At 46.5% G+C, this 27,855-nt stretch overlaps 1 protein-coding gene across 1 annotated transcript; it reads right to left on the bottom strand.

Annotated features, from left to right (window-relative positions):
• Window positions 1–545: 545 nt before the first annotated feature.
• On the bottom strand, window positions 546–27,855 carry LOC143366790 (beta-1,4-glucuronyltransferase 1). Its single transcript, XM_076808145.1, has 4 exons — window positions 27,411–27,855; window positions 13,015–13,994; window positions 12,657–12,837; window positions 546–1,156 (listed from the first exon to the last, which is right to left on the bottom strand). Exons 1-4 carry the CDS (start codon window positions 27,519–27,521, stop codon window positions 950–952), a joined length of 1,479 nt encoding a protein of 492 aa, XP_076664260.1. The 5' UTR covers window positions 27,522–27,855; the 3' UTR covers window positions 546–949.

Raw genomic sequence — 27,855 nt, 5'->3', positions numbered from 1 at the left:
GACCACTGCTGCTCGAAAGTCGATCATCTGAAATAAAAAGTTCAAAAGAATTTACTTATTGTATTATATTATCTAGTATTTGAACGAAGGATTTTTTTATCACATGCTTAGTTTTCTTGTAATTGACGAAAATCATACACGATTTATGATAAAAATTGAAACTTCTACTTTAAACATCAGCCATTTTTTCCCAAATCAATATTTCGAAAAATCCTTCGTTCAAGTACTAGATAACATAATATAATAAGTAAATTCTTTTGAATTTTTTATTTTAGATGCTCGACTTTCGAGCAGCAGTGGTCACCGCAGAAGCCTTTATTTTTAGAGAAACTTCGAGTGATAGACAATAACTCAGTTATTGCTAAATATTTTTAAACAAAAAAATTACGATGCACGGTACTAGGTGCAATCCTTAAAAGGAAAAAAAGATTTTTTGAGAAACGTGTTATAGCTTTTGAGTAAAAAATTTCCAAAGACCACCCTTTTTCGGCCTCCTGACTGAGCATGACCCCTTAAGAGATCACAAGAAGACAAGAACGAAATTTTATGCACCCGATCGGTTGGGGGACAAAGACTAGTAGGAAAATAGTAACAGTTGTCACCATCCAACAAGTGGATCAATCTATCGTTTCGTAACAATGAAAAACTGTGTGCAGTGTAACCAACTTGTACATCGCTGTTCCGAATGTAGCCTTTCGATCTACCACGTCGTTATGAGAGTAGGTTTCACCTTTCTGAAATTTAATAAAGAAAGTATCGCGGTGTTTGAAAATGAACGTGAATGCAGCATCTTGTCGGATACAATGTTTTCGCGCGAAGCCCAGTTTTCCTCTGGAAAGAGGACGCGGTGGTTATGTCCGAATGGTTAGACACCTGGCTCGCAGCGAATAAGAAGGACGGCGAGCAAGATCCCCGCGTTTCATCAACGAAATCTCCGACGAGCTCTTCGTCAGTTGGCGTTCTTCATCATTTTCAGGGGGTCGCGCATGTAGCGTGCGAAAACTTCCTTCTTGAACGTCTCGAAATGCTTTCTGTTGGCACTGTTCTGTCGTTCGCGCCATGCCGGCCTGGTCTTTCTGGTCTGCAGGCCCCAGTGCCCAGTGAACACCGGCGACAGCACTTTGAATTGATAACCAGCAACGTACATCTCGTACACCTGCACAGAGGAACACTTCTTCAAACTAAGTTTAGCAATCGAAATTTATTCAACTTCAACGTTTTGAAAGTAATGATCGTTGGGATGATAGGTGTCCTGCTACGAATTAGCAAATAAAATTACCTGAGATAGCGACGTATTAACAATGTTTTACAAATAACTGCTGTTTTTCAAAACGAATCTTCTCACAATCTTCCCTTTCACTCACTCATAGCTTCCACTCTTCTTCGCTCACAGTCTCCTCTCAGCTGCCAAGACACACACACACACCCCTTTTCCTAAAGCTACGCTTAACAGAGGCACCCAAGGTTGAAGTTCTTCGAATCATCAGTTAAATCCATTTCAACAGGGTGACAGGCCACCCCTAAATTACATAATAAATTCCAAACCAAGGAACACTTCCGTCGTATTACTGTCCGCAGTAACAACACTTAACTGCTCGACGATTCTGCATGCAAATAATATAAGAAACAGATAACGAAGGGCACGGTTTGCCCCAGAGGATTCGCGAGTGGACCTGTCCGATAACAGGAAAGAATCTGCGCTCGTTTCAATTCAAACTACAATTACAATGAATACAAGACAAAGTTGCGAATAGCAAACGACCATGTTCTACCCAACTTCCCTTCAAACTTTGAATTCAAAAGCCCTACATTAATGAAACTTAGACTCTATTAATTCGAAACATTAAAACCCAGTGCACCGCGCAGAGCCTCAGCGTAATTTAATAATTCAAAACTGCGCCGAGCCTCAGAGCCCGCACATTGATCCCACCCCGTTGCAAGATTCGTGGAGAAATATTTTCTCCACCTAGATTGCGCGCTGCCCACTTCGTGGAAATTAAAAAAGCGTTTCGACCCCCGCCTAGGAAAAACGTCGCAGGAACTTTCGCGAAATTATGTCGCCGCCACGGCCTCGCAGTTTGTGCGTTTCGGCGAGTTTTCTGGGCGAGCCGCGACCAAAGTTCCCGCGAGTCGTCCCGTAGATATCCCGGGGATAGTGACATTTCCACGGGAAACGCTGTGTTTCCGACGTTACGGCGCGCTAGACGGCAAGGAGGAAGAGGGCACGCCTGGCAATCTCGAGACAGGTCAGGCGACCCTAACAGACGGGATCCGGCCCCGCTGTTCCCCAGTCTGGCTTGCGTCTTCGAGAATAATCGTACGTAACAATGGCAAGTCATATGTGACAGGCTAGTCGCGAGGTTGACAGGCACGTTGTGATTACCAGCCGGGGAATGGCGGACCAGTTGCGTCTCCGATGACTGATTCACCACCCAACGAACCCTTCTGTTTCCGAGCAATTCGAAAATAGACGGCGAGCATTCCCTAATCGGGTCCAAAATTGATCTGTTAAAATGAACCAGGATGAGCTCGGAATAATTTCTCACAATTAGACGCCTGACTGTCAGGTCTGCTCGAAGAGGTAATTTGCCCAAAAATAGGGGATGAAATCAGACAAAAATTCTGATCTCTTTGCGAAATGACGTTGCGAGGAACGTTTTTAGATGTCGCATCTGATTATCCAAATTCTATGAGATTAACATTGTGTAAGGGATGGTAGATAGAAAAAGGTTCAGGGCAGGGGAGATAATGAGGTTCGCTAAGTCGGCGACAGCACAAGAATGGTCGTAATTAACGGAAAGCAGGGCTGTGTCTGGAAAACGGACACGCGGCTGCGGAGCCTATGAGAGCATCAAGAGGAGCTGCTAGACGAGCGTGTAATCTTCAGCCCCCTCGGTCTTGGAGACGTTCTAGTGAGTAATTATTCGTGCGTAACGGGAAGATGACAGGGTATGGCAGGTTCTGTTACGTTCAGACTGTCCCTCAGACAAGTATTGCGTTAATTACACGTAAGCCCCGACGACGGCAACAATCGCCGCGCTAACTAGGCACGCTTTCGTTAATGATCGCGAGCCGAATCGAGCCGGCTGGGATTAAATTAAATCGAACGAGACTTGGCAACGTTAATTGGAACGCGAAATGAAAGCTTGATTCTATAGTAATTGAAAGCCTGCGTGTAATTATTACAGTATTACACTGTAATATGTGGATCAGAGTGCTCGCGGGGATGTTGATGTTGGTTACGACTTGTTTCAGAAAACTGTTGGTTAGAAGCTTTACGAAGGAGGACGACGTACAGGGTGAATTATTCTCGGATCTATCCCCCTTGATGTATCCACTTGCCTCGTTGATTAGTAAAACTGAATTGTTGGCGTGACGCCCGTTACACGCGATTATTCGTCTTAATTAGTCAGTGGACGGGGATTAATTCCCTTTATAACGTTTCCCGCGGGTCGCATTCTTGCGGGAGGGCGTAGAGCATTTCAGGCTCCAGCGACACGAGCCACTCGCGGGCCACCAGTTTGCCCCGAGTTTCGAGGAGCACAGATTACATTAAACAACATAACGAGTTGACGTATCTTCCTAATTAGCGGGCCCCGGACACTTTGCTTCCGTCGAAGGAGCCCGACAGGAGCTTGTCGCAAATAATTACACACCGAGCGCGAAGAATATCTCGATGCCGGCGAAACTTTACCGTCAATCGCTGGCGATGTTGTGCGCGAAGAAATAATGCCCCCGCAGGCTCTGTGCAATCAAAAAGAGAAATGAAAATACACGCACGTAAACCCGGGAGTTGGAAAACACGAGTTAAATACACCGATCCATAGCTTCGAACTTCGAACGTTGCGAAAAGGAATCATAAAAGTTGTAAAAGAAGTCAGGAAGCTACAATTCTGGATGAAATTAGTCAGCCCTTTAAAAGGTGATATAGATTGCATCGCGCAAATAGGAGATAAAGTCCAAATACCGTAAAGCCTCGTTAACCTTTCATCTATTCCCGCTTTTATGTCAATCGAAGCCCGAACGCTGCGCGAACCATGGAAGATTATATTTTTGTTTCCGCCGGCAAACAAACAAGCGTTTCGTTTCTGCGCGCTGGTGTAACGTGCGCTAACAAAGCTTTGAATATCCCAAAATTTCGGCTGGGAATTTCTGGAAGTTTTCGGAAGCAAACGGAATCATCCGGGGAATTTAGCGTAACCGCTGCCCGCTCTTCCGCAGCGTTCCGCTCAAACGATATCCCCGCGTTGTATTAATGTAAATTTACGCAATTTCTGTAGACGTGGTCGGCGATCGTTCTTTCCCTCGGCCAGGACGAGCATACTCTATTCGATTCTGCTTGTTCCCCCGCTTTCCACGGGCGCGCAGAGGAATTCGGAATGCCGGGGCAAGCCTAGCGCGGTCTACGCTCTCACTAATCATTAACCATCCTACATCCGCACAGAACGCCCGACATCCTATTTATTTAAACGCGCGCGTATGCGAGCGCGCCCGCGTGCACGGAGGGTTATCAAGGAGAATATTACGAAATTATTCCCGACGTAAAGGGGGAGAAGGGGATAATAGAAGGGTGGAAATTCCCGTTGCTAAGCTTCGCCCGCGAAAAATTAGAAATTCGCCGCCCTTTGTAACTCGAATTTCCGAGGAAACTCGTTCCGCACGAAACAAAGACGTTGGCTACGCCGACGAAAGGAGAAAAGCATTTCGCTAAGGCGCAACAGCTAAGGAAACAGTTTTACGTTACCTTCCGCTGCGCTCCTTGATATTACTCGCTGCGTCGTTATTAACTGTCCAGGATTGTTATTACTACAAGAATTCAATTACACCGGCTGCAGCGCGGGCGGCTGGGTTTTTCGAATATTACTCCATCAGGCGTTCCGTGGAATTCCCGGGGGAAACCCTAAAAGTTCACGATCCCCCCGGGGACCGGCATCAGCTTTACACCCAGCGCTCAGCTGATCTTTGACAGGATGTCGCGATTTTACGGCGGTCGTGAGCCGCGATAGGTAAAGCGGAAGGGAAATGGAACTGGACACCGCGGTGGGGGTTGTTTTACGTGGCGCGTACCTTGGGGAAATGTGTTCGGGTTAATTTCACGCTTCGACATCGACGGGGGGAGCTCGCCATCGCTACCGCGGACCATTACGATCATGACATGCCACGCTGCTGGCTAGTGCATTTTATTCGATCCCCCGTACCCAGAGAATTTGGGTGATTAAATTTAACGAGGGGATGAAGACATTATCCTCGCCTAGAGTATTATGTGTCCGTCGGTGTACCGGGATCGTGTTGCAACGGCTGAATGAAAATAAGTGGCGTCGTATCGACGGAAGGCGTAGCAGCGTTACCCTCCATATTGCTGGCAATGATTTCACGCGTGCTAACCTTGCTCCGGAATTTCGCGAAATAAAAAATTAACCATCTACCTTCGTCGTAGAACTTTCTCACCGAAGAAGCAGAATCCAGAATGATTCCTTCGCTGTAACGTGGGAAATGCGATTCCACTTCACTGATCTACCACTCAACTATCAGACACGAGCGTGAGTCCCTTTTTCCTTCCGTAATCACGCCGGTTTAGCCGCTCGAAACTCGCTGATGAATCCGCGAGGAAGATCCACGCATTAGGGCCATACGTGACGGTGCATCCGCGGGACGCGGTGAAGTTCGGTAAACAGCGCTCGCATAATTTTTCCAGATAGCAGCGCCGGGCGAAATGGGGCCGCGGGCAGCGAAGTAAATCTAATAATTGAGCTTTATGCGATCCCACGTCGGTATAAATCCCGGCGAATAAGGCGCGTCTCCGTTTATCTTACGTTTCCAACAAGGGCCTGGCGAGAGTAAGGTGCGCCGATAGTTAAAACGCTCGAGCGCCCCCTCGCCGGTTTGAACGGCTTCGACGCCGTGGATGATAATCACCGTGAGATTTTAATGCCGGGATTTATGTAGGTAAACTCTTTTAAGGAGATATAAACCTCAACCACTCAAATTACTAACGGTTAAACGATGGCAGTAGTAAACCGGCTCGTGACGGAGTTAGTCGTGAACGTAGGTGTATGAGTGCGTTATTATTCAAGGAGAACAGCTAGTATAATCGCCGAGTAAGCATAACAGAGCTATCATTCAATTCATTAGACTTTTATGCTATTATATATAAAAGTGACGTGTCGAAATTATTATCCATTAAACGGTGGGGGTCGTGAAGCTCTCGTAATAGAGTTTGCTAAAAGTAGGGGCACGTAAAACGTACCACTGCCGTCGCAGCCGTAAACCTGATCGCAACAGCTAGGTCACTGGTTCGGTAAGTTCGGCAAGCATCACAGCGTTCTCTTTTAAGGCAATGAATTCGTCTGACAAGGGAAGATCCCGAACTCGAAAATTCAAAAAGTTCTGAAACTTTGTGGATATGTAGGGAATTTCCTCCTGATTACAACGCAATTTTTTTTGCTGCCCAAAATCATAATAAGGGGTGAAATTAACCCCTGAAGATTCGGCTATTTTTCGATTTTATTTTCTAACCACGTGAAACAACGAATTTTAGAAAACATTATTAATATTTTTGTTTATAACTTTTTCCTAATTGTTTAAACAATTGATACAACTTTTACCATTTGATAGATCTAATTAAAAGAAGTAACGTTTGTCTCGAAATCTCTTTTCTATATCTTACAGATTGCGAGTTAGAAAATAAAATCGAAAAATAGCCGAATCTTCAGGGGTTAATTTCACCCCGTTAGTGTGATTTTGGGCAGCAAAAAAAATTGCGTTGTAATCATGAGAAAATTCTCTACATATCCACAAACTTTCCGAATTTTTTGAATTTTCAAATTCGGGATCTTCCCTTGTATGTAGGTACGTGTGCGCGAGAAGGATGCGCCGAAATTATTGGTCGTGGAACGGCGGCGATACTAAGCCCCACGCCATAAGGGTAACAGTAAAATATTCACAAAACGATACACTCGTAGCGCGGATCATTAGCTGCGAAATTTGCAAGTTTGCAGCCCCCTACCGGCTGTATCCAGTCCCGTCCAGGTCAACGCATCTTGAAACCCCTCCGCAGCTGAGCAATCCGGCAGGAAACGGTAACTTCTGTATCGGGCACCGAGTTAATTGCGACGTATCGATACCAGCCAGCGTTTAATGAGCAATTTCGTCCGTCGGCTAATAAGCGGCGGAAATGAAGCGAGAGAAAGAAATATCGGAAAGGTAGCGCCCCGAGCCCGAAGGCGAATCCTCGGCGTAACGAGCGCGATAAACTTTTAATAGAGCCCCGTTAATCTTTTCGACGAAATTTAATTCGCATTCGTCGCCGCCAGAACGAAACGAACAGCGCCAGTTCCGTGGAAATAGCTTCGTGCCTCGTTCGCTTTCAATGCACCCACGCCCCCCTGTCGGGGTAGTCGAGTCGCGGCGATTCGAACCCCGTCCGTTGCTGATTGACGACCTAGCGCCGAGGTAATCGCTCAATCGGCGAAGACGAGAACGACCCAGGTGAATCGGGCTATCTTCCCCCTTTGATTCGCACCAGCTGGGCGCAGCCGGCCGTCCGTGTTGCTCGCGTGTCTCGCCCACTCACGACGATTGCGCTCCCCCGCGTCGTGGAATCAATTTTCGTGGCCGATCGAAAGTCAATCTTCGAAATGAACGTCGGAAGGTCAATATTGGGACGAGTCGCCTCGCAATTCATTGAGAAATCGTCTCCTTGTTGCGAGCGCGATATTTTGAAGCGTTCGCCGTTGCTGCGAGTGCGGCAGGCTGCCTAAGCTATGAGGGGGCTCCACTACTGCGATTGGAGACGCAGAAGATTGATACTGCAGAAGTGGGACGAAGAGTCGCTGTGGCGATTTTACGTAAATTTAGTCGTTTGAGGAAGTTATTTCTAAAGGTGCAAATTCAAGAAGAGACAAAAATATCGAGTCTCGCATGATACTTTAATCTCGCGAGACAATTATTTCACGATGTGTCTCCACTGAAGTGACAAGTTTTAATTTTTTCATGAAACCAGACACTCACCAGACAAGTTACATGATATATTTTCAAAAATCTCATCTCTCGCGACTGTTTACATTATTTGCATTTAGTAGTTGCTGAGATTTTCGCCTCGCGATAGAAAAGTCTCATTTAAAATCTCATCGTGGAATCGCACCTTGAGGAATAATATTATAAACATTACGAAGTGCTGGTAGTATAGTTTGAAACGCCCTGAGAGCTTGATCAATCAGCAGGTTCAATCTGACGGTAAGAGATCCCGGCAATCGGTGGTCCTAAATCAAACGAGCTGCTCGTGAGTAGGATTTAGCGTGTTACGGTATCGAGGAGCTGGTAAATGAAAATGATAGGCTGCGATAGAGGATCCTGACTACCCTTCAACGGGGAAGTACATATCCAAGCGAGGAGCTACAATCAATCCGATGCGCCGCCACGATTAGATATCAATCCAATTCGTTCGTGACGTTGATTGCCAGCACGATAAATACGACAATAATGAATCTTTCGTGGGCGCGTTTATCTGTAGAAGTGGATCGCGATGGCGAACAGATCGACTCGAACACGGTACCGAAGGATAACGTGTCGGGAAAGAAACAATCCTGGATGTCAAACACAATTGCTTGCTTAACGGTGTCCTGGTTAACAAATAAGCTCAAGGAGAATCATTAAACGCTTAAAAGAGACACTTAGCGTCCGGCAGCAGCCAAAACTCCCTATAGTGCCCGGGCAACAAGCTTACGCCTCTAATCCTTGCTAAATGTGGTGACAGGGGTGCAAGCTCCTGTCATCGACCTTCTAACAACTCTGGAGACTTACGCCCGCGTATTTAGCGGCATAACGACTGCCCACGGGAATCCGAACCCAAATGTAAGGCGGCTGAGTCGCAGCTGAAGGCTTCATCCACCTTCACCGAACTTCAACCTGGCTCCGCTGAAGAGAAAATCTTACCCTCGGACTTCCATGAAGCAGACAGAAGACACTCCTGATTCGACTTCAAACCCGCCACCCTCGTCACACATTAAGCCTGGCTGAGGCTGTCAAGATCACAGAATGCTCTCAGTCGAGCCACTTGCACGGTCTCCACATAGCAAAGCAACTTCCCATTCATCGCCATTGCCGCCTGCGGAACACGCTTCCACGGAATAATCACTCACGAAACAGGCCCCGTGCCGTAGAGTTACTCAGGACAAAGTCATTTCAATCCCCGCGCAACTCAAACTCGCAGAAGCCAATTACCAAACCGAAAATCTCGCTCGATTTGACAGAATCCAGTTGCCCGTCGACTATCGAGCATCGTGCATCCACACGGACGACTGATTAACACAAGCTGTGTAACACAAGCTAACGAATCATCGAGCACGTTGGTTCCTTTACTGAGTCTACTTGCTGCGAGACAACGCGGGATACGGTAGCAGCTATGTATAATTCGGGTGCGAGTAGAGGGCCAGGGTAAGACGTAGGACAAAACGGGGCAAACGGAGGGCAGGGAAGTCGAGGGAGACCGGTTGCACGGTGAAAGAATGGCGCGACAGGATTGCATTGGATAGAGGTGGCGAGCTTGTAGGAAAGGGGTTCGAGTGGAGCTCGAGATACAAGAGGGTGGGGGTGGCAGGAAAAGCGAACGATATCCATTCTCATTCCTCCGTGGGGAGTGGATGTTGTGCGAACGAACCGCAGAGAAGACGCGAATACCAATGTACTGTTACGTAGTCAGCGTGTAACGCCCGCGACCGTACACACCGGCTTACATCCGCGCCTGTGTACGCCGACTTGCACGGCTGTTTTCCACCGGTGTTACCGCGGTGCGCGGCCACGTAGATTTACACCCGTTTTATTGCCGTCGCTGCGGCGTACTTCGTTCCACGGATGCGCCGCGGTACGTCGCCGCACGGATTTTCGCCGCCCGGATGGAATTTCGTTACTCTCCGCGGCGGAGGCCTCACACCCACGAAAACGTCAGCCGTCATTGCCGGGGCCGGGGTGCATTATCCGCGCACAACGCCTGACGCGCCCCGTCATTCCGCTTTATCCGCCCGCCGAGCTTAAGCGTGCGTACCGCGCGTGATAATGCGACGTCGTTGATTGGCGACGGTGTGTTGCGAGCGGCTGCGACACGACTGCGTGACCCGAACGTGACTTCGGGGATATGCTGACGGATGAAGCTTACGGCATGCGACACTTCTCGGGGCTGAGTATTTTCTTTCACCGGGACCCTCGATGCTCGGAAAAGCGAGAGTGCTGGCTGGGGCGAGAGTGTGCTGGTGGGTGAAATTTGGCATCGTTCGACGCGGAAGAGAAGAATTTTTCTATGGTATACTACTTGTTAGTCGGGCGTCTGATATATACAAGGCCATTCTACTGTGATCTAAGTTAAGGGGGAACACCACTGTGACGGCCGGAAAAGTAAGAATTCTTAAGAATTTTTTTCCAGGAATAATATACAGTTTTCATAGAAAATTTTGATTACCTATCTTTAGTACACTGTCTTAAGAGATTATATAGAAAAAAATAAATAGGAAAACATACATAAATTTTAATATATTAATTAATCTTCTAGACCCCCCACGCGAGCTGGTCGAAGGTGTAACTATGGAACAGCAAGTCCGAAATGAAATTTCTTTTTTTTTATAAACTATATGAGTGTAGTTTCCGTTGTAAGTATCGATTTCTTAAACAAATTATTTTTGTAAAAATGGTGCGCCTTAGAAGAAAAGTTTCGACAAGCGAATAAGATAGACAGCTCTTCGCGCGTATTTAAATAAGTTTGTTTTCAATCAAAGAATACGTACGTACAACGGAAATTACACTCATATAGTTTATAAAAAAAAAATGAAATTTGATTTCAGACCTGCTGTTCCATAATTACACCTTCGGCCAGCTCGCGTGGGGGGTCTAGAAGATTAATTAATATATTAAAATTTATGGATGTTTTTCTATTTATTTTTTTATATAGTCTCTTAAGACAGCGTACTAAAGGTAGGTAATAACAATTTTGTATGAAAACTGTAAATTATTCCTGAAAAAAATTCTTAAAAATGGTTTACTTTTCCGGCCGTCACAGTGGTGTTCCCCCTTAAATGGAATGAGGATGGAAGTACGGGGGATCTAATTTTGATGTGAGAATAAGGGTGCAGAGTAGCGGTGTATTGTGTTTTAACCTCGTGTCAAGTTGACATAGTTTTCCCGTAATAAGTTATACTGTTCTGTTATCTGTGATTCTTGTATCAAGCACTATGTCCTCCACATCGTTATATTTTATGCGAAATTTGTGAAAGATCTAAGATGTAAATGTTAACTCATCATTTTGAATAAAAAAAAATATCGAAAAATAACTAATTACCTTCATCGATCTTTCGCCACTGTGTCAATTTGACATCGAGGAACAGATTCAGTTCGTGAAATAAGGAACGGATAAGAGTTAAGCATTTATATCGGAATTGGGAGAATGTAGTAAGTATCATATATCGTTGTACCGATATGTAGAACTTAAACTCCGCTTTCTCCTCTCTGCGCTTTACTATCTGTCATTGCTTTCCTGTACTTCTTACTTACTTACTTAATAAATAAATAAATAAATAAATAAATGAAAAATAAACTCTGAAAAGAAAGTATAAATTATCGTAGAGTGTACTACTCGTGAGAATTGGTCTAACATGTAGGAGCTTGTTCTACTTCTATATGGGAACTAAGCTTTCACAAAGTTTCAAGCTTAACTAACGAAGTGTGTATCAAATTACACAATATCCCTTTTTCCAGAATAAAAATAATCAACCTAGAACGTGGCAGTATTCAATTTTAAATATTTTAATGGTGATATGAAAATGAAATTGGCCGCACGCCGACGACAGGAAAGCTCCCGGTTAGTTTGAATGTTGTACAGCGACGCGATGTTCACCGTAAATTGTTAACTGGATGGAAAGTACAGTTTGCAACACGAATTACCCGTAACACGAGCGCCGAAACGAGGCAACGAGCGTCCTCGATATGCAAACGTTCGATTAGACGGGCGCGAGATGTATCAAGTTTAAATTAAATAATGCTTGTTCCGCAAAATGAGCCTCCATCGCACGATAACGGCGGCAATGATAATATGTAATTCAATTAATGTTCCCAGCGCGCGGGATTTGTCCGTTCGAGTTTCGTGCTCCCCAAACTGCCTCCCCCCTCCATTCCTCCCGCCCTCCCAATTCGATCCTCCTCTGATTTCCACGGACGCGCGCACGTACGCGATGTTTCCTATGTACCGTGCAAATATGCACTTTTTTCATTTCGCCGTGCTCTAATATCGTACGATGCGCGGACTCCACTTTGCGCCAGCGTTCCTCGCGGCGTAATTGGAGCAAACTGCTCGCGAGGTGTACCTTGTTTTACAAGCTTCGGTTCTAAAGTTCCAGCGGGCACGGGCGACGACGACGGGACGATAAGCTCGCCAGATGACAGCCGATTTCATCGACCCGGCAAGAAGTATGAAGGAATCATTGGCTCGGCCTGGCTGCGTCGATTACGCTTTAAATTTCATTGAAATATTCATGCCGTTCCGATTGAAGTGAATGCTATAACAGCGTGCGAAATCGCGGGACCGGGGCTCCCGAAAGTAACTAACTTCCCAATGAAATATTCATACGCAGCTTTCGTCGACGTCTGAGACGCGATAAAATATAAATTCGTACCTGAGTGTTCCTGGTGTACCCGTAGCCCATGAACCTCTCGTCGTGGGAAGGGACAATGTCTTTCGCGACGTAAAAGGGTTCGTAAAGGAACTCGAAATTTGTCACGTCGTGGCTGACGTAGACCTTGCCGCTCCTCATGCTCGCGTAATTCTTATGGTTCGGGGATGTGTCCAGTATCCACCTGAAACGTCAAGCAGAGGTGTGGAAAAATTATCAACTACTCGGAACACATGAACACATTATTACATCAAAGCGGAGGGAAATTCGTGAATTGAAATTTCGCCGAGTTTTCAGGTACCTAACGAAAGTTCGAGGGGCTCGTAAATCGGTGTAAGTCTCGGTAAGAAAGTCTCCTCACCTGGTAAAGTTGGTGGCGAACTGATTGTGTATGAAGACCTTCTGGTGGAAAGGCCTGGCCAGCCCCTTCCTCGCCAGCCGGACCAGCTCCGTCTTATTCTGCGGGAACCTGACGCGCGAGTCCAGCTCGTACGTCGGTATCACGTAGGCGCACTTATCACAGGCATCGGTCCTGAGGAAGTCGTCCAAGGAGCCGGTCAAGTTGAAGCTGGGTACGATGTCCACGTCCGTCAAGAACACGTAATCGGACTGGCAGTTCTTTCTGGCTAGATTCCTCATGTGATTCTGGGGATAGACGTTGCGTATCCGCCAGTTGGTCTGCTCGTTCGAGATACCATTCATCAACTCGTTCAACGTCGCTTCAGGTTTGGCACAATCCACCACCTCGGGCAGCTCGAACTCGCGCGGCTGCTTCTTCGGAGCCCTGAGCCTCGGCACCGCCAGCGAAAAACTCACCCTCTCTCTTATCGGCTCGTAGCACCTCCTGAGGTAGACCAGGTACTTCTGTAGAGCCTCGAACTCTTCGTCGCCTGCCGCGTACAGGGCCACGGACACCGGACCTGTCCAATGGTGGGCGGCTTGCACGAGCGAGTGCAACTTCTCCACCGAGCTCTGCATGGCCAGGCAGACGCGGTAAGCCTGCGACAGCTCGACGAAGCTGGACCCGACCAGGACATGGTCGAAGCTCCGGTACAGCCTACGGGCATCCCACCTGCCCAGCTTGATGTTCAGCTTGAAGCCGCTCGCGTCAACTGGCAACGGCTGGTAGTCCTGTGTACCGCAGTCCGACTGCTGCTGCTGCTGCTGCTCTTTGATCAGGGTACGGAGGCTCCATTCGGTCACGGCGCTTGGCTCGAAATCCCTGGGCATCTGGTCCGGGGCACAGGTCTCCGACTGCAGCAGCAGGAACGTCAGCAGCATGTTCGAGATCGCCAGAACAACCACGCTGGTCAGACTGAGGTTCCATGGCCGGCATCCCAACTGCAAAGGCGAAACAAGATAGTGCCGGGTGATTGGTACGCCTTTCGGAATTTAAACTGTTAGATTTAAGTTTTGCGGGGGGGTTTCTGGGGAAGCCAGGGGATTCCTGTGCTTGCACAAGTGTTTAATATGCGTGGGTGAACGGGGAAGAGAAAAGAAGGAGACTGTGTGAGTCGTAAAAGAGACTTTTCTCACGTACCCCCGGAGTTTCTAAGACGCAATTTAAACTGCACGTTGCACACCTCGAAACGAGCTTCGGGATTTTTGCTTCGGGATCGCGGGAAAAGGTTGAAAGGAGTAGCAGGGATTAAACGTCGTGCGAATAATAGCTACGATTATAACTTCGGAACTCGGTATCAGAGTTCCGTGGCGAAAATCATTTCGCCGTAAAACAGCGTGTAAACAAGTTTCGCGATAAGAAACAAAGACCCCTGGTGGGAATAGCGTATGGGGTCTGTCTAACGCAGAGCGGCTTGCTTGTTTTATCGCCCTAATTACCACATCGTCAGTTTCTTGCTGCCAGCAACAATGCAAAAATGAAACAGCGAACTGCGGCGCGCTATTAGGAGATGTTGCAGTCTAATGCAGCGCACCACTGACTCCGAGCACCTCTTAGTTTCTTCGACACTTAAAGCTGGCTACTCAAATAAACATTATGACCCTCCCAAAGGATTTATTTGAAAACGAACGGCTTATCGGTCAGACTTTTTAACTTAAACGTGCTCTGGCAATGACAGTATCGTGCCTCGAGAAGGATATACGACGAAGGTCCACGATGTCTTCTATAAAATTATATTTCAGGGAAACGGAAACACTGAAACAGAGCGCGCATAGTCCACGGGGGGCTGGCGGCTTTAATGAAGTTCTACTATGTAAATAGTGCCTTTTCCTCGCGCGGTAAAACTTCATTAGACTTTCTGTCCCGGCGGATTCTACTTTCACCTACTGCGGGAAAAAAAAGGGGGGGGGTGCAATTTAAACAACTATTTTATGCAGCCCTCGCAAGCCATCGCCGTGATATTAAAAGAGCAATTAAATTATTCCTCGGGGAAAATTATCATCAAGCGGCGAGCGGCTCGTATAAAATGCCACGAGGAATCGATTAATATCCCAGAAGTATTAAACTCTTCGGCTAACCTGTATAGATCCCCAGATGTTTTCCGCTCATTCTGTGGCAACTCTCTTCACAAATGTTATCTTTCCCGCGGGAATCATATTTTCATTCCATTTCACCCGCGTTTCCTTCGTCTCTGCTACTCGAGGACCGATAGTTATCCAACCATCTCTGCAATGGAGGAACGCAATGCTTTCCACACCTACATGCATGTTTACTTCAATTACGTTGCGAACGACAGGGTGCGGAGTAGACTTCAAGAACTGCGGGCGTTTTCGCGTCAAGTCGGTCCGCCGATCTTGAAACCGTTTTTCATCCCCTTGGGGACATTTCGCCCGCGAGCACGCGCGCACATATGATTCCCTGAAGAGAGGCTGCCGGTTGCATAAACGTCTCGTAAGTAGTAGTCCGAGGGCCGATAGACCGCGGCGCTCGCGATAATAGCGCAATTACGGTGCTAAACGGAAGAAACAGATTGTAGGTATTATGGAGCACAGCTCAGCTCCCAGCGGAATCCGTAGAAATTTCGCTTGGAAACAACGGCTAGAACGATAATGGATCGCGCGACTTCGCGAGGCCCGTCGGAATCAAGCTCATGTGCAAGCCAAATGTTTAATGAAGAAAATGGCTCGCACCTCTCCACAGATAATCGTGGCTCCTAAGTAACTCTGCCCTCGGTGAAGCTACTCGCAACCTGGCACGAGTTTCGTGCACGTCGTAGTATGAACTGTTCGATTATAATTGCAGAGTAGATTCAACTTTCACTTTCGTCGGAGACATCTACCCCTGGATTAAAAGAAGAACTTAGGGTAGGAAGCTAAAGGTCTCCGCACACATATCCGTCAGTGTCACTGGTGAAAGATATCGTTCGTTGTTTTTGGAATGGAGCAGTTCATACTTGTAAGTACTGACACTGACACAGAGACCATTGACACTGACAGCACTGTTACATAACTGACGCGCGCGCGCGCGGAACTTAAATGGACACCCTGGAGGGCCCATCCGTTTCTGTTACGAGAGGACCATTGTAGACAATGTAAAGTTTGAATTATTAGGAAAGAGTGAGTGAATTTTCAACGGCGGCCGAGCAATAGCACGAGGCGCGTAGACACGCGCGAACCCTCCGCAGGGGGGGCGGTGCATTACTTCAGCCATTGTAAGTCGCGGCCTCTCTACGTACGCTGCTCTAAGGTAGAAAAGAGAAAAGGGGAAAAACGAAATAGAGTACTCGGTGCGTCCGTTGCAGCCGGGATTTTTACAAGCCAGAACCAACCTCCCGTACAGCTGTGCGCTGTACTGTGAAACGCGAGAAAATTCCTGGCCGACCCTCGTGCCGCCTGAAGCACAAGAGGCGTTTCCGTCGCGGCTTACGCAGACGTATTAACTTATTCTGACGCGACGCGGAAAAAAAAGGAACGGGGGGTGGCAGTCGGGTAGAAGAAACAGAGACAGGCGTCTCCATATTTAGCTTACGGTATTTATTTGCATACCGTGTCGCTGGATATCCATTTGCATACTATTACTACCCACGCGAGCACGCGCGGGGGTCCAAAGAAGCATTGTGACTTTTAAAAAGGATACCATGCCCGTCGAGGATTTAACTCCATTCTAAGGTCACGGGGAAGACGAAGTTGGTCGACAAGGTAAGATGAAGAGACTATAATATGTATCTATGATTCATTTGACTGTTGCTACGTGTGCCACTATGTAGGGGAGACCGGGGCAGATTGTAACAAAAAAGTTTTCACAGTTTTTTCTCGAAAGTGTTTTCCTCGATCAGGCAATAATTTGCGTGATTTACTACTTACATATGTGGTGAACTAATTGCGTGAAAGTACGTGACAAAATCTTGGACACTTAAATATCTAGCTTCGTCTTAAACAAATCTGAACCTTTGTTACAATGTATCCCAGTCCCGGGGTAAATTGTAACACATCTATTTTACTTATTTAAATACAAATATGAACACGAATAAACACTTCTAAAAAATATAAATGAAAACACATATCATTATTAAACATTTCATATACATGAGTTAAATAATAATTGCTTATTCATCTGATTCTATCAAAATCTTCTTTTTCGCTATCTTTACTTTTGTCTTTATACTTTTTGGATTCTCGATTGTTCTATTGTTCGTCTAGAGTATCTTTTTCTGGTGTGTCAGCAAATAGCTTGCTTTATCAGCATTTAGAGCGGAGTAACTAGTAGCATGTTACAATTTACCCCGTCGTACAATCTGCCCCGGTTTCCCCTACTTGGCAAACGAAATCCAGAACGATTATTTATTTCATGCTTGCACCCTTTAAACAATCTCGAAACACTCTGCCTTATAGTGTTTCAAAGCCAAAGCGTTATCATTCTCGTTCAAACAAATCCGGAAACGTCGAATAGTGACGGTTCGTAACACGGCAAACAAACGAGGAGGGCACGTGTGCTCGGCTGAAAGGATAATGCCATCCACCCTCAATCTTCTCCGCCTCGAAAACATGACGGGGTAACAAGACAGGGAGGGGGAGGAGGAAGAAACGGGAGAAAGGGCATGATTGATTATGCAAACACGTTGTTATTACTGATTCAGTGTATCCCGTAGCGCAGCGTGTACCACGGCCGTCGACTGTGTGCACGTTACACAGCTAACCCATTATCAAATTGTGTACCCGGGCTTTCGTTAGGTCACACACGAACCACAGCGCAGGCTTTACCATTACCGAATGCACGGTACAGGACGAAAGCTTGAAAGCACGACTCGCCATACCTGCTCCTCCCGCACGGTTTTCGTGCGGCACCTCTATCCCCGTCCTGTAATCACGGTTCTGGTGTGTATCGAACGACACAGGGAATACGTTTAGCGAGCCTAAGCGCCGTATCACGCGTCATCCGACCGAATGATTTTTAGAGGACGGTTCAACGGCGCGACAGTGTCTGTTTCGTCTCTTTCAGCGAAAATTTAATATGTGTAAGGAGGAACTATGTAATTCGGTTCTATGGAGGTGTGGCGTGGTATAGCAGAGACATTCCACGCGAAATCGGACACTTTCTGGAGTAACATTTCGGATGTGGCTGAAATTTGAATATGTTGTAGTCTTTAGGGATATATAAACATATCTCGAAGGGTTTTTGACAATTTTGAAAAATATCGATTTTACAGCTGTTTGAAGGTAAGTGCTAACTTTTTTTCAATAAATTATAACTATGGAAGTAGTAAACGGATGGAGATGAGGTTTACGGTGATTTGAAGAAAAGACATTGAAGTTTTAAGAAAAAAATATTTCAGTTTCAGAAACAAATTTTTTAACCATTTTTGAGCAATTATTTTAAACAAATGCAGTTTTTTAACAACGGACGCGATTTTAAAAATCTGAAAAAACAGAATATAGTTCTATCCTTCCTCTTCATGGTATAATTGTAAAAAAATGGGCATTAATATACGAGGATGTTTTACTAGACCGATGTTTTTTTTAATAGTGTGTCGAGTTGTCTGGACTGAGGATTGAAATCAAATATCTTGGGGAAGGAAATTGATTGCAGATTTCTCAAAGACCATGAAATATATAAATATATATAAATTTCCCATCCTGATATCGAGCCGAGCCAAAAGGTGCCGAATAAAAAGGTGGAAGTTAAATTTGCTCGAAAATCAAGGGTGCTGTTGAAAAAAAGGGAAACGTAACGCGTGTTATCGCGATGATGGACGTGGCTAGAAAAAGGGAGACCGATTTCGTTAACGATACTCCCTATTCAGGGCGGTTCGGTTGCCCCTTAGAAACCGTTCTCAAAGGTGCTGAATAGTTGATGTACACGTCGAGTTTTTACTCCCCGTTCTCGATTTGCTCGTTAAGACAGGGTGGGAAGAAGGCACGCGGACAGGGAGAAAGAGGAACGGGGAGAATGGGATAACGGAAGGACGGGGATTAAAGAACCGTCGTAGGCTGGAAAGGGAGGGCTGCGAAGGCTGCGAAGATCGTAGCCAGGGATAAAGGGTAAATTCCGCCTTTCAATTTCGCTACAGTCCCATTTTACTTCTAGTTCAGTGGCTGGATGCCGCCGCTTCAACGTCGGCGGCAACGTAACTTAGCCCCAGAATAAACTGAATACCATTCATTACGGCAACTCCCCCTCCTTCGACCGCCACCATCATCCCCCTATATCTCTCTCTCATCTGCCCTTCCCTGTTTCGCCACCCTCGTATCTTCATCCCTCTAGCTCCCGTGCACAAACGAAGCGTCGAAGGCGGCGGCGCTGAAAAGCTGAGAATTGGAAATTCTTTGAAACTCCCTTTTACTCTTTCTCCCCACCCCTACCTCTTTCTTCGCCTCTCTTCCCTAGCGGCTGAAACGACGCGGCCCTGGCTTCTATGGCTACAGCCTCCGCCTAGTCGAATACACCCGCTGAAAAGGGTGTATTGGGAGGAGATGCGGTTTGCGATAATAAACGAATCGCAGCCACCTCTCATCCACGCTCCAGCAGATAAGCGAAAACCCGCGCATTATCGGGACTGCTGCGGAACACCCTCTTTCGTAATGTTTAAGAACCTTAACCCTCGCTTAATTGTACGTGGAATCAACGAAAATGTGTTTCCCCTGGCTTACAAGCTACGGTTAAACAGACGAAGGAAGGAATGAAAGAAGGAAAATATTTCAAGAGATTACATCGACGCGTGGTCATGGAAATCTAGCGTGCGCAAAATGTTTTGCTTATTTCCATCTAATTCGACGGGAGCCACTCGTAAGAAATGAAGCAACGGTGACCAATCACGAACGACCAGCATGAACATGGAAATTCATATCCGTAGTAAAAGCCTGCCCACCCATTACAAGGCTAATTGCCCACGTTCACTTCCGGATGTACAAGGAGAAAAAAAAATAATTAGCCGGCCTCGATGGAATCTGAAAAAGGGATTTCTTTTCATAGCTCTGGGTCAGGCATAACTGTCGTAGCCCGGAAAGCACGAAAGCCACTTTTGTCGAGAGGTGAACCGCTGCAATTAAACGACTGCCCCTCTTCCGTTACCCTCCCTTCAACCCCTCTTCCTCCTCTCCTTCTTCTTCTTCTACGTCTTCTTCTTCTTCTTCTTCTTCTTCTTTCTCGGCTTCCTTCACTTCCCGCGCCGCGTCCGTCCTCTTTACGCGATAATTAGCAGGTCTTCAATTTTCCCCCCCGGTGCACGTATTTGCTTTGCATAACTACCGAGATAATTAAACAAGCTGTGATTTCCGGATCTGCCGCGAACAGACACCGGAACTGGAAGAACCCGGGAAAGGAAAGAAAAAGAAGCACTGGAGGCAGACCTCGTCGCTGAGAACGCGGGCCCGCGCGAGAACCGTATTCCCTACTCCGAGATATTTCTTCTCCGTCTTCTCTGAAAGTGTAAATCGTGTCAAGAGACGTCGCGCGTGCTTCCTCGCCGAGTAATTAACGGGCTTTGTCGTCCACGGAAACTAAGTAGCAGACAGGGTCCCGCGTAAGAAGTCGGAAGGAACGGTCGCTCGGTGTAATTCGCCGGGTGTCGCGTAAGAAACGGCAGATCTACGGAAGATCGCGACCTTTTCACGAGAAATAAAGAAGCATCGAACAGATGACAGACGACACCTTTCCCTAAACATAATCAACGTCCCAGCAAAGCTTAGCTAAGAAAAAAAACAGTATGCAATGCTCACGAGGGAACACCGCGAACCCGGACTCACCGATTGGAACACAACTTTGTGGGTTTTTAGAGCGACTCAAAACAAAAACAACGGTGTGTTTCATTTGGGCCCTACCGCCCTTTAAGGGGGTGAAAACAAACCTCAAAGTCAAATTGGCACTTCCACTTTTTCGCGTATAACTCTCAAAGTACAACAGGTAGAAAAAAATGTTTCAAACAAAAGTTTAGTGGTGCAATAAGCGCTACAAACTTGCGTTAGCAAAATTTTGAAAACAGTGTTTTTCGTCAGTTATATATTTTTTTGAAACTCTTTTCAAAACTGTGTTAACGCTTATTGCACCATTAAACTTTTGTTTTAAACATTTTTCTCTGTCTCTTGTACTTTGAGAGTTATGTACAAAAAAGTGAAAGAGCCAATTTGACTTTGAGGTCAGTTTTCACCCCCTTAAAGGGCGATAGGGCCCCAATGAAACACACCGTTGTTCTAGTTTTGAGTCGCTCTAAAAACCCACAAAGTTGCGTTCCAATCGGTGAGTCCGGGTTCGCGGTGTTCCCTTGTCAGTTCCCTTCAAACTAATCCCTGCGGAGATCTCGAAATCCCAATACGAAAGCAATTCAAAGGTACAGCCCACTCTTCTGTGGCAAACACGCCTAACATATTTGCAAGCGTGCTTCGTAATTGAACGTCGAAACGTTACAGAAGTAAAAACCAGCACATTCCGGTAACGCGAAAACACAGAAAAACAAACCTGCCGCGCGACTCGACTAATGAAAAGCAAACGCAATTAACTGCTCCCCTATGCATGGGCGAGTAAGTTGAACGCTTGGAATTTAAGAACCAGTTGCAGCCGCTCGTTTCTTAAACCGTTGCGCGGAGGATTCTTCTGCTGGCGTCGCTCGTTAATCCCTATATCAGCGTTAAATTCGTCGCGGGACAGCCTCGCGGATAAAATTCCGCTTGTCGTTAACCCGTTGGGAAAGATAAACGGCGGCTTACGATCGGCGTCGCTTAATCTATAGAAAAATACGTCGGCGGTCTCGTCCGATTAAAAGGCACTGCGGCGAATGGGGCGAGCGACGCGTGTCTCGCGGCCGAGAGCGAAACGAATGGGAGCGGCGGGAAGGATGGGGCGCGGAGAGAATAATTCGACGAACGCGCGGGACATCAGACTACGCTGGGTGGAGGGAGAGTTCGACGGGGGTGTAATTCGACGTTCTCGATTTGTATATCCGCCCCGTCGATCACCGTCGCAAACGTCCCGAAACGATAAAACAATATAGCCTGTGCTCTGTCGGCGGCCCCTCGAAAACACGTCGAAAATGTATTGAAAACACTCGAAAATGATTGAAATCAAACAAGTTGCCCGGCCGAACAAGGGGCGTCTATCCATCCACCTATCGCGCACCCACCGCTCCGCGCAACTTCAACACGCGTATTGGATCGAACGAATCATTTCGGGTACACGCACCTGCCGAGAGAGAGATACTATCTATGAAGCGGATAAATTGCACGTATCGCAGTTGATAGGGACTCGTCAACCGCTCCGTATTCTGGCCACGAGCTAACCGGTAGTTTGCCGGTAACAATTGATCGGGCAACATCGATGATCGAGTTTCGACGCTGACTGTTATCAGGCGAACCTGACAATCGAGTGTGACGTTCAGCAGCAGCGTCTTCCTTTCCGCTAAGCGTGCTTCTTACAGGGGAAGATCCCGAATACGAACATTCCAAAAATTCTGAAACTTTGTGAATATGTAGGCGATTTCCTCCTGATTACAGCGAAAATTTTGTTTGCTACCCAAATTCACTCGAAGGGGGTGAAATTAACACCTGAAAAATCGGCTATTCTCCGATTTTGTGTTATAATTCGCGATCTGTAAGAGATAGAAAACAACTTTCAAGACAAAAGTTACTTCTTTTAATTAGATTTACCATTTGGTAAAAATATTATTTTGCAGTTCACGAGTTATAACACACAATCGGAAAATATCCGGATTTTCAGGGGTTAATTTCACCCCCTTCGAGCGAATTTGGGCAGCAAACAAAATTTTCGCTGTAATCAGGAAGAAATCGCCTACATATTCACAAAGTTTCAGAATTTTTGGAATTTTCGGGTTCGGGATCTTCCCTTGTTAGATCGAGTGACTTCCTCGAGTGCAAAATAATTCCTCAATCTACCGCAGCTCAATACTAACATCTACAGATGCAAACAGAGCTGCAGACTATAACAAATTATCGCTTCATTAACCTACCGCACTATAGATTTCCAATCGATTCGAGGATCGTTCGTGATAAGATATTAATTCCGGGGAACGAGTGCTGTGCTTCATCGGAGGGATATTTTCAATCGTTACGTTCAATCATCTTTGAAAGTGATATTCATCCGTGAGAAGTGCTCTGCTTTCAGGGGAAAAAATTGGAATAATATTTGATGTTGTCGGTACTTGCTGCGCGATAGCATATCGCGAAGGGAAAATCGTTGTTTAATTTAGCCTGCGCCAACTGACCCTCCTGATATTTTTTCAATGTGCGGCGTGGGACTGGAAAAGTGGTGATTCAAGAAGAGAATATACCGCGAACGGGGACCCGTTACGGCTTTAAGAATGCACGGCGGGCGCGTAGATTCGTCTAAATGTAGCGGAAAATATGGACACGTCCCGCGGAAGACGTACAATACATATTGAGATACGATATTCTCTTTTCCATGGTCACGTGTGACACGTTCAATATATTGGACACTCGTGATTTATAGGCGGGCGTATCGTGCTGCATTGACACTCTCCGCGAACAGTAGTACAAGCTACTGATAACGACAAACCTATGTACGTGCGCAACGTAGCGTGCCAGTAATTTCATCTTCCTCTATCTGTATATGATCAACGCAATCAGCGTCTAATTAAGGTCTCATTTGCCAGCGGTGACAGAAAAATTGCATCGAAGATACTGTCGAGTGAATAAATACAATCAATTTGATTGCTCGATTTACCGATTATCAGTGACGCTGCGACAGCGAAGGCAGGGCAGAATTTGCCGCGAGCAGCTCAATTAGAGAGCAAAGATTCAAAGTAGAATCATCGCCTACGGTTCAGTGTTTAGGGAGCTGAATTTATGCACCCCCGGCGATTATTACGGTGCCGACAATTATTTTGATAGCGAGTCATTAGGTAAGCTGCCATAACCATGATCTGATACGAGGCCGCTACGAACAGTGGAAGTCACGCATGGGGGCTACACGTTGCCACCCTAACTTCTCGCGAGGCCATGCTACGTGTATAACGATTACGCGGAAATGACGCGGAAAGAATTAACGCCATCAGTTCTGATCGTATCTAAAAAAAAAAAGAGAGAGCGAGAATATAAAGGATACGGCTGCATTGTCGGGCAAATAAAAACATCGAAAGCATCGCGTGCGAGTAGCTTTAACTGGCCGTTTAACACCGGTCCGATGGAAACTGAGTCAACGTGACATTTCGAAACTAGAATTTTAGAAAATTTGTGCTACCCACGCACAAACGCGGGAACTGCGTAAAAATATGTCGAGAAATATTATTCGAAATGAGTTTCAGAAGGATTCCGGACAGCGTTGATTAAAAAGCACAGAACAGATTAATTTTAACGCCCCTCGGATGGAGGAAAATTTCAACTGTGCAGCAATACTGGAGTTCGCCACTGAGTGCGCAGGCGTTGTATCTCGTACGAAACAACGACCGCTTGTATTCGTTGTAAAAGGGGTTGTATCTCCGGGAAGGATGATTTACAGAGCCGCGTTTACTAACGGTACTTCCATCTTCGGTTTATAAAACCCAGTTTTTTGCGAGTATTCTCTGTTCCAACGATGCTTTGTCGAGGATTCACTACCATCTGAACCGTATTTCCACAAATTTCTCCTATAACTTTACTCGGCGCTTCGTAAAAGGCCGATTCAAAGTAACCACGTTTACCTATCAATTTGACCATTTAAACTCATGCCCGCTGTACGGAAACGGGATAAATCCCGCGTAAAATCCAAACACGAGTTTTCAACATTTTGCCCCTCTGAAACAGAGTTTCCGCTTTTTACGTCCGCTGGGCGCGGCGGAAAACGTGAGTTCGCGCTTGCAGCGTGGAAACGGTGGCCCATGCGATGCATAAGTGGCCATTGATAAACACGAGCAAGAACTCGACGCGGAAAAGGAAACAATTTCTGCGAGACACCATTTTCGCGTGACGCCTCGTGAAACCCGAATTTTCATTCCTCTCTCTCTCTTCCATGGAATTATGCGAGCAATTTTCAATTTACCCATATTGTCCAGGGCTCGATATGACGTTTGCGCTTCGTTCCGAGCCGTAATTATGTGTATAGCTGTATCGGCGATAGACGCGCATATTCCGTTTGGCTGGCTGGCCACAATAATTGGCAGCGAGCAACGGGGACACACTTCGATACTTCTCATCCGTCCATTCATTAAGATCGCTTTCATATATGGCAATCCCGCGGTGATTGTTTCCTCGCCCGAAGCGGCTCAATTAACGGCGCCAGGCCGCGGCGACACGTACGCGGTACACGTATGAAAAGAGATGAATATGGAGATGGAGAGGCTAAGGGTGCAAAAGGGATGGGGGGCGATGATAGGCGAGGGCGGCTGGGGAGCGGGAGGGAACTGAGGGAGAGAAAGACAAGATAATTCTGATTGTTCAGCAGTGGACGCCCTCGGGGCGTCTGCCACTTCAAAGCCATTCGGCTCTCTCTCCGCGGCTCTCATCGAACCAGAGTCCGGCAGTTAATGAACTGCCCTTCGGCGTTGGGATGCGCGTAGGCACTGGGCATCTAGGAGGCCAGCCAAGTGCTGGCCAGACCCATTATCCATTTACATAAAGGGCCACAACCACCCGGCTAAGGGTTTACACTGCTCCGCTTAACCCTCGAGAATTTCCGGGGCCTCCCAGTGGATTAATAGTCGCTAGATTAGAGGACAACACCGTTTTTGGTCGGTAATCGACCCTTCACGGCTGGCACGCGAGCAACTAGACGCGCCGGGTCAAGGGGATTCTTAACTTGCTGTTTTTCGCGAGTGCAAGCAGTATAAATCCTGAATATTTATTGTAGGAATAGGTTTCGTAATTCGTATAGGTATGTCCGGTAGCCACAGAAGAAGAGGCCCTCGGTCGATGAGACTCGAACCCACGATCTCTGCGCTACTGGCTTTCTTCCTTTTCTGTTCCTAACTCTGAATACGAAACACTTTCCTGGCAACTCCTGGCAATTATTCAAAAATCAAAAATAGGTAAGTATGGACTTTTAAAATAGGTTAGCTTGAGAACGCTCGATAAGATTGAAACATCAATGTCATTGCAATGGAAAGAAGGTATTTTTTCAGTACCTAAGTACCTACTTACTTTTTGTGTTTTTGAATTTTTATAGTACCTACTTAATTTTTGTACTTTTATATTTTTATATTACTTAATGTTGATAAACGTAATTAAACTAACATATAATTTGTTTAAATAATACTTCAATAATTTAAAAAAGAACCGATATATCGATATTCCGATATTTTTTCTCGATATATCGAGATGCCATATTTATATATTTAAGAAATATCGATACCATATATATATTCTTCTAAAAATATCAACATCCCGCGAGGTCTCTTATTCCGGGCTCCCTCTTATGGAGGTTCCTGATCCCAAGTTATTGCTGCACTCTGGCTGTGAAGTATTATAGTTGATGGAAGGTTTCCCCATATTGTACTTCAACGCCTTTTCAAGAATATTTCAAAACTGTTTCGAGATCATTTGAAAAATATTACAAGATCCTTTCAAGCATACTATATCAACGTCAGTAGAAACAAAAACCTCCTAATAGAATCATTAATAAAAAGAGTCCCTAAAGTCGGGGCCAGATATATTAGCCGGTGAGTTTGTTTTCGCAATCAGCGATCGAGGAGAAATCAACCACCGCCATCTGACGATCGCGGATTTATCAGTTAGGAGTTGCTAGGCCCCCGAAGGGTACGACGCGGTAACGTGAACGCTGCTCGGCTCCGCCTGAACCTAGCCGTTTGGCTGTTATTTATTCTCAGCGTAATAGTTGTGTGCGTTACGAAGCTATGCGTAAACCAATACGAGATGAAACTGTCGAGAAAGAATCAATCTTCTGACCAATAAAACTCCTGAATATTTTCGGACCTAACGCACACCTATTCTGATGTATGCTCTTCTACGCTAAGAACTCGGTGTGTCCTACACGTTAGGAGCTTGGCGCTATCCCCACCACTTTTCATTCACTCTTGTTCTGCGAAGGCAAGAGTGAGAATACCCCTCACGAAATTCACCGGCCAATATATCTGGTCCCGACCTTAGGAAATCTACAAACCACCCTTTCCCCAGAAGCGCTACCATTCAACAAGCGAACAGGCAGACTTGAAAAGTGGAACCGGAAGGCGTCGCAGCAACAAGGTCACCGACAGGGGTGCAAGGGCGCAAGACCACGTGAGCGCAATGGCATCGTCCGCCTTGCGAATGTACAAGTGGCGACATCTCGGCCGCGAGGGTCGCTCGTTCGACGACCCAACTAAGATCGTCTTTGCGCACTATTCCGATTGACGAACGGTAATAACAATCTATGCACCATCGTCCAAGAGGTCGAAAGAGAGAACGACTAACGCAACTCACCTGAACCATTGATGTGTGTTGGCACGCGAGACAGACCTCCCCGCTTGGCGGCAGTCTGATGGCCAAATCAGTCCGTGCCAATCTGTGCCGCTGGCCTCGTACCCCGTACATTCAGCATCGGACCGCGAGCATAGAGCAACCCGTCGCAGTCACGCACGCGAGCACCACTTTCACGCCACTGGCACGCCCACGCGCCACAAGCTTTCCACGGAACGGAGCCGATGCCTCGAGGAGAGAAAAAAATGCGCGCGTTTGTTTACGCCTACACCGTGTCGGCGACTAAGAACCGTGGTACACGCAGCCGCCGTCGGGAGCGCTGTCCACGCGTTCGCCTACCGCGCACGCGCGACCAGCCAGAATCGATTATTCCAGCCGCTCTCCTATGGTCAATCTTAATCTGCCCGCGATAAATCTATTCGTGATGCGTCCCGCTAATTTGCGCACG

Source organism: Andrena cerasifolii, chromosome 3, assembly GCF_050908995.1.
Source record: "Andrena cerasifolii isolate SP2316 chromosome 3, iyAndCera1_principal, whole genome shotgun sequence".
Taxonomy (NCBI): Eukaryota; Metazoa; Arthropoda; class Insecta; order Hymenoptera; family Andrenidae; genus Andrena; species Andrena cerasifolii.
This window is presented reverse-complemented; position numbering and strand designations above follow the sequence as displayed.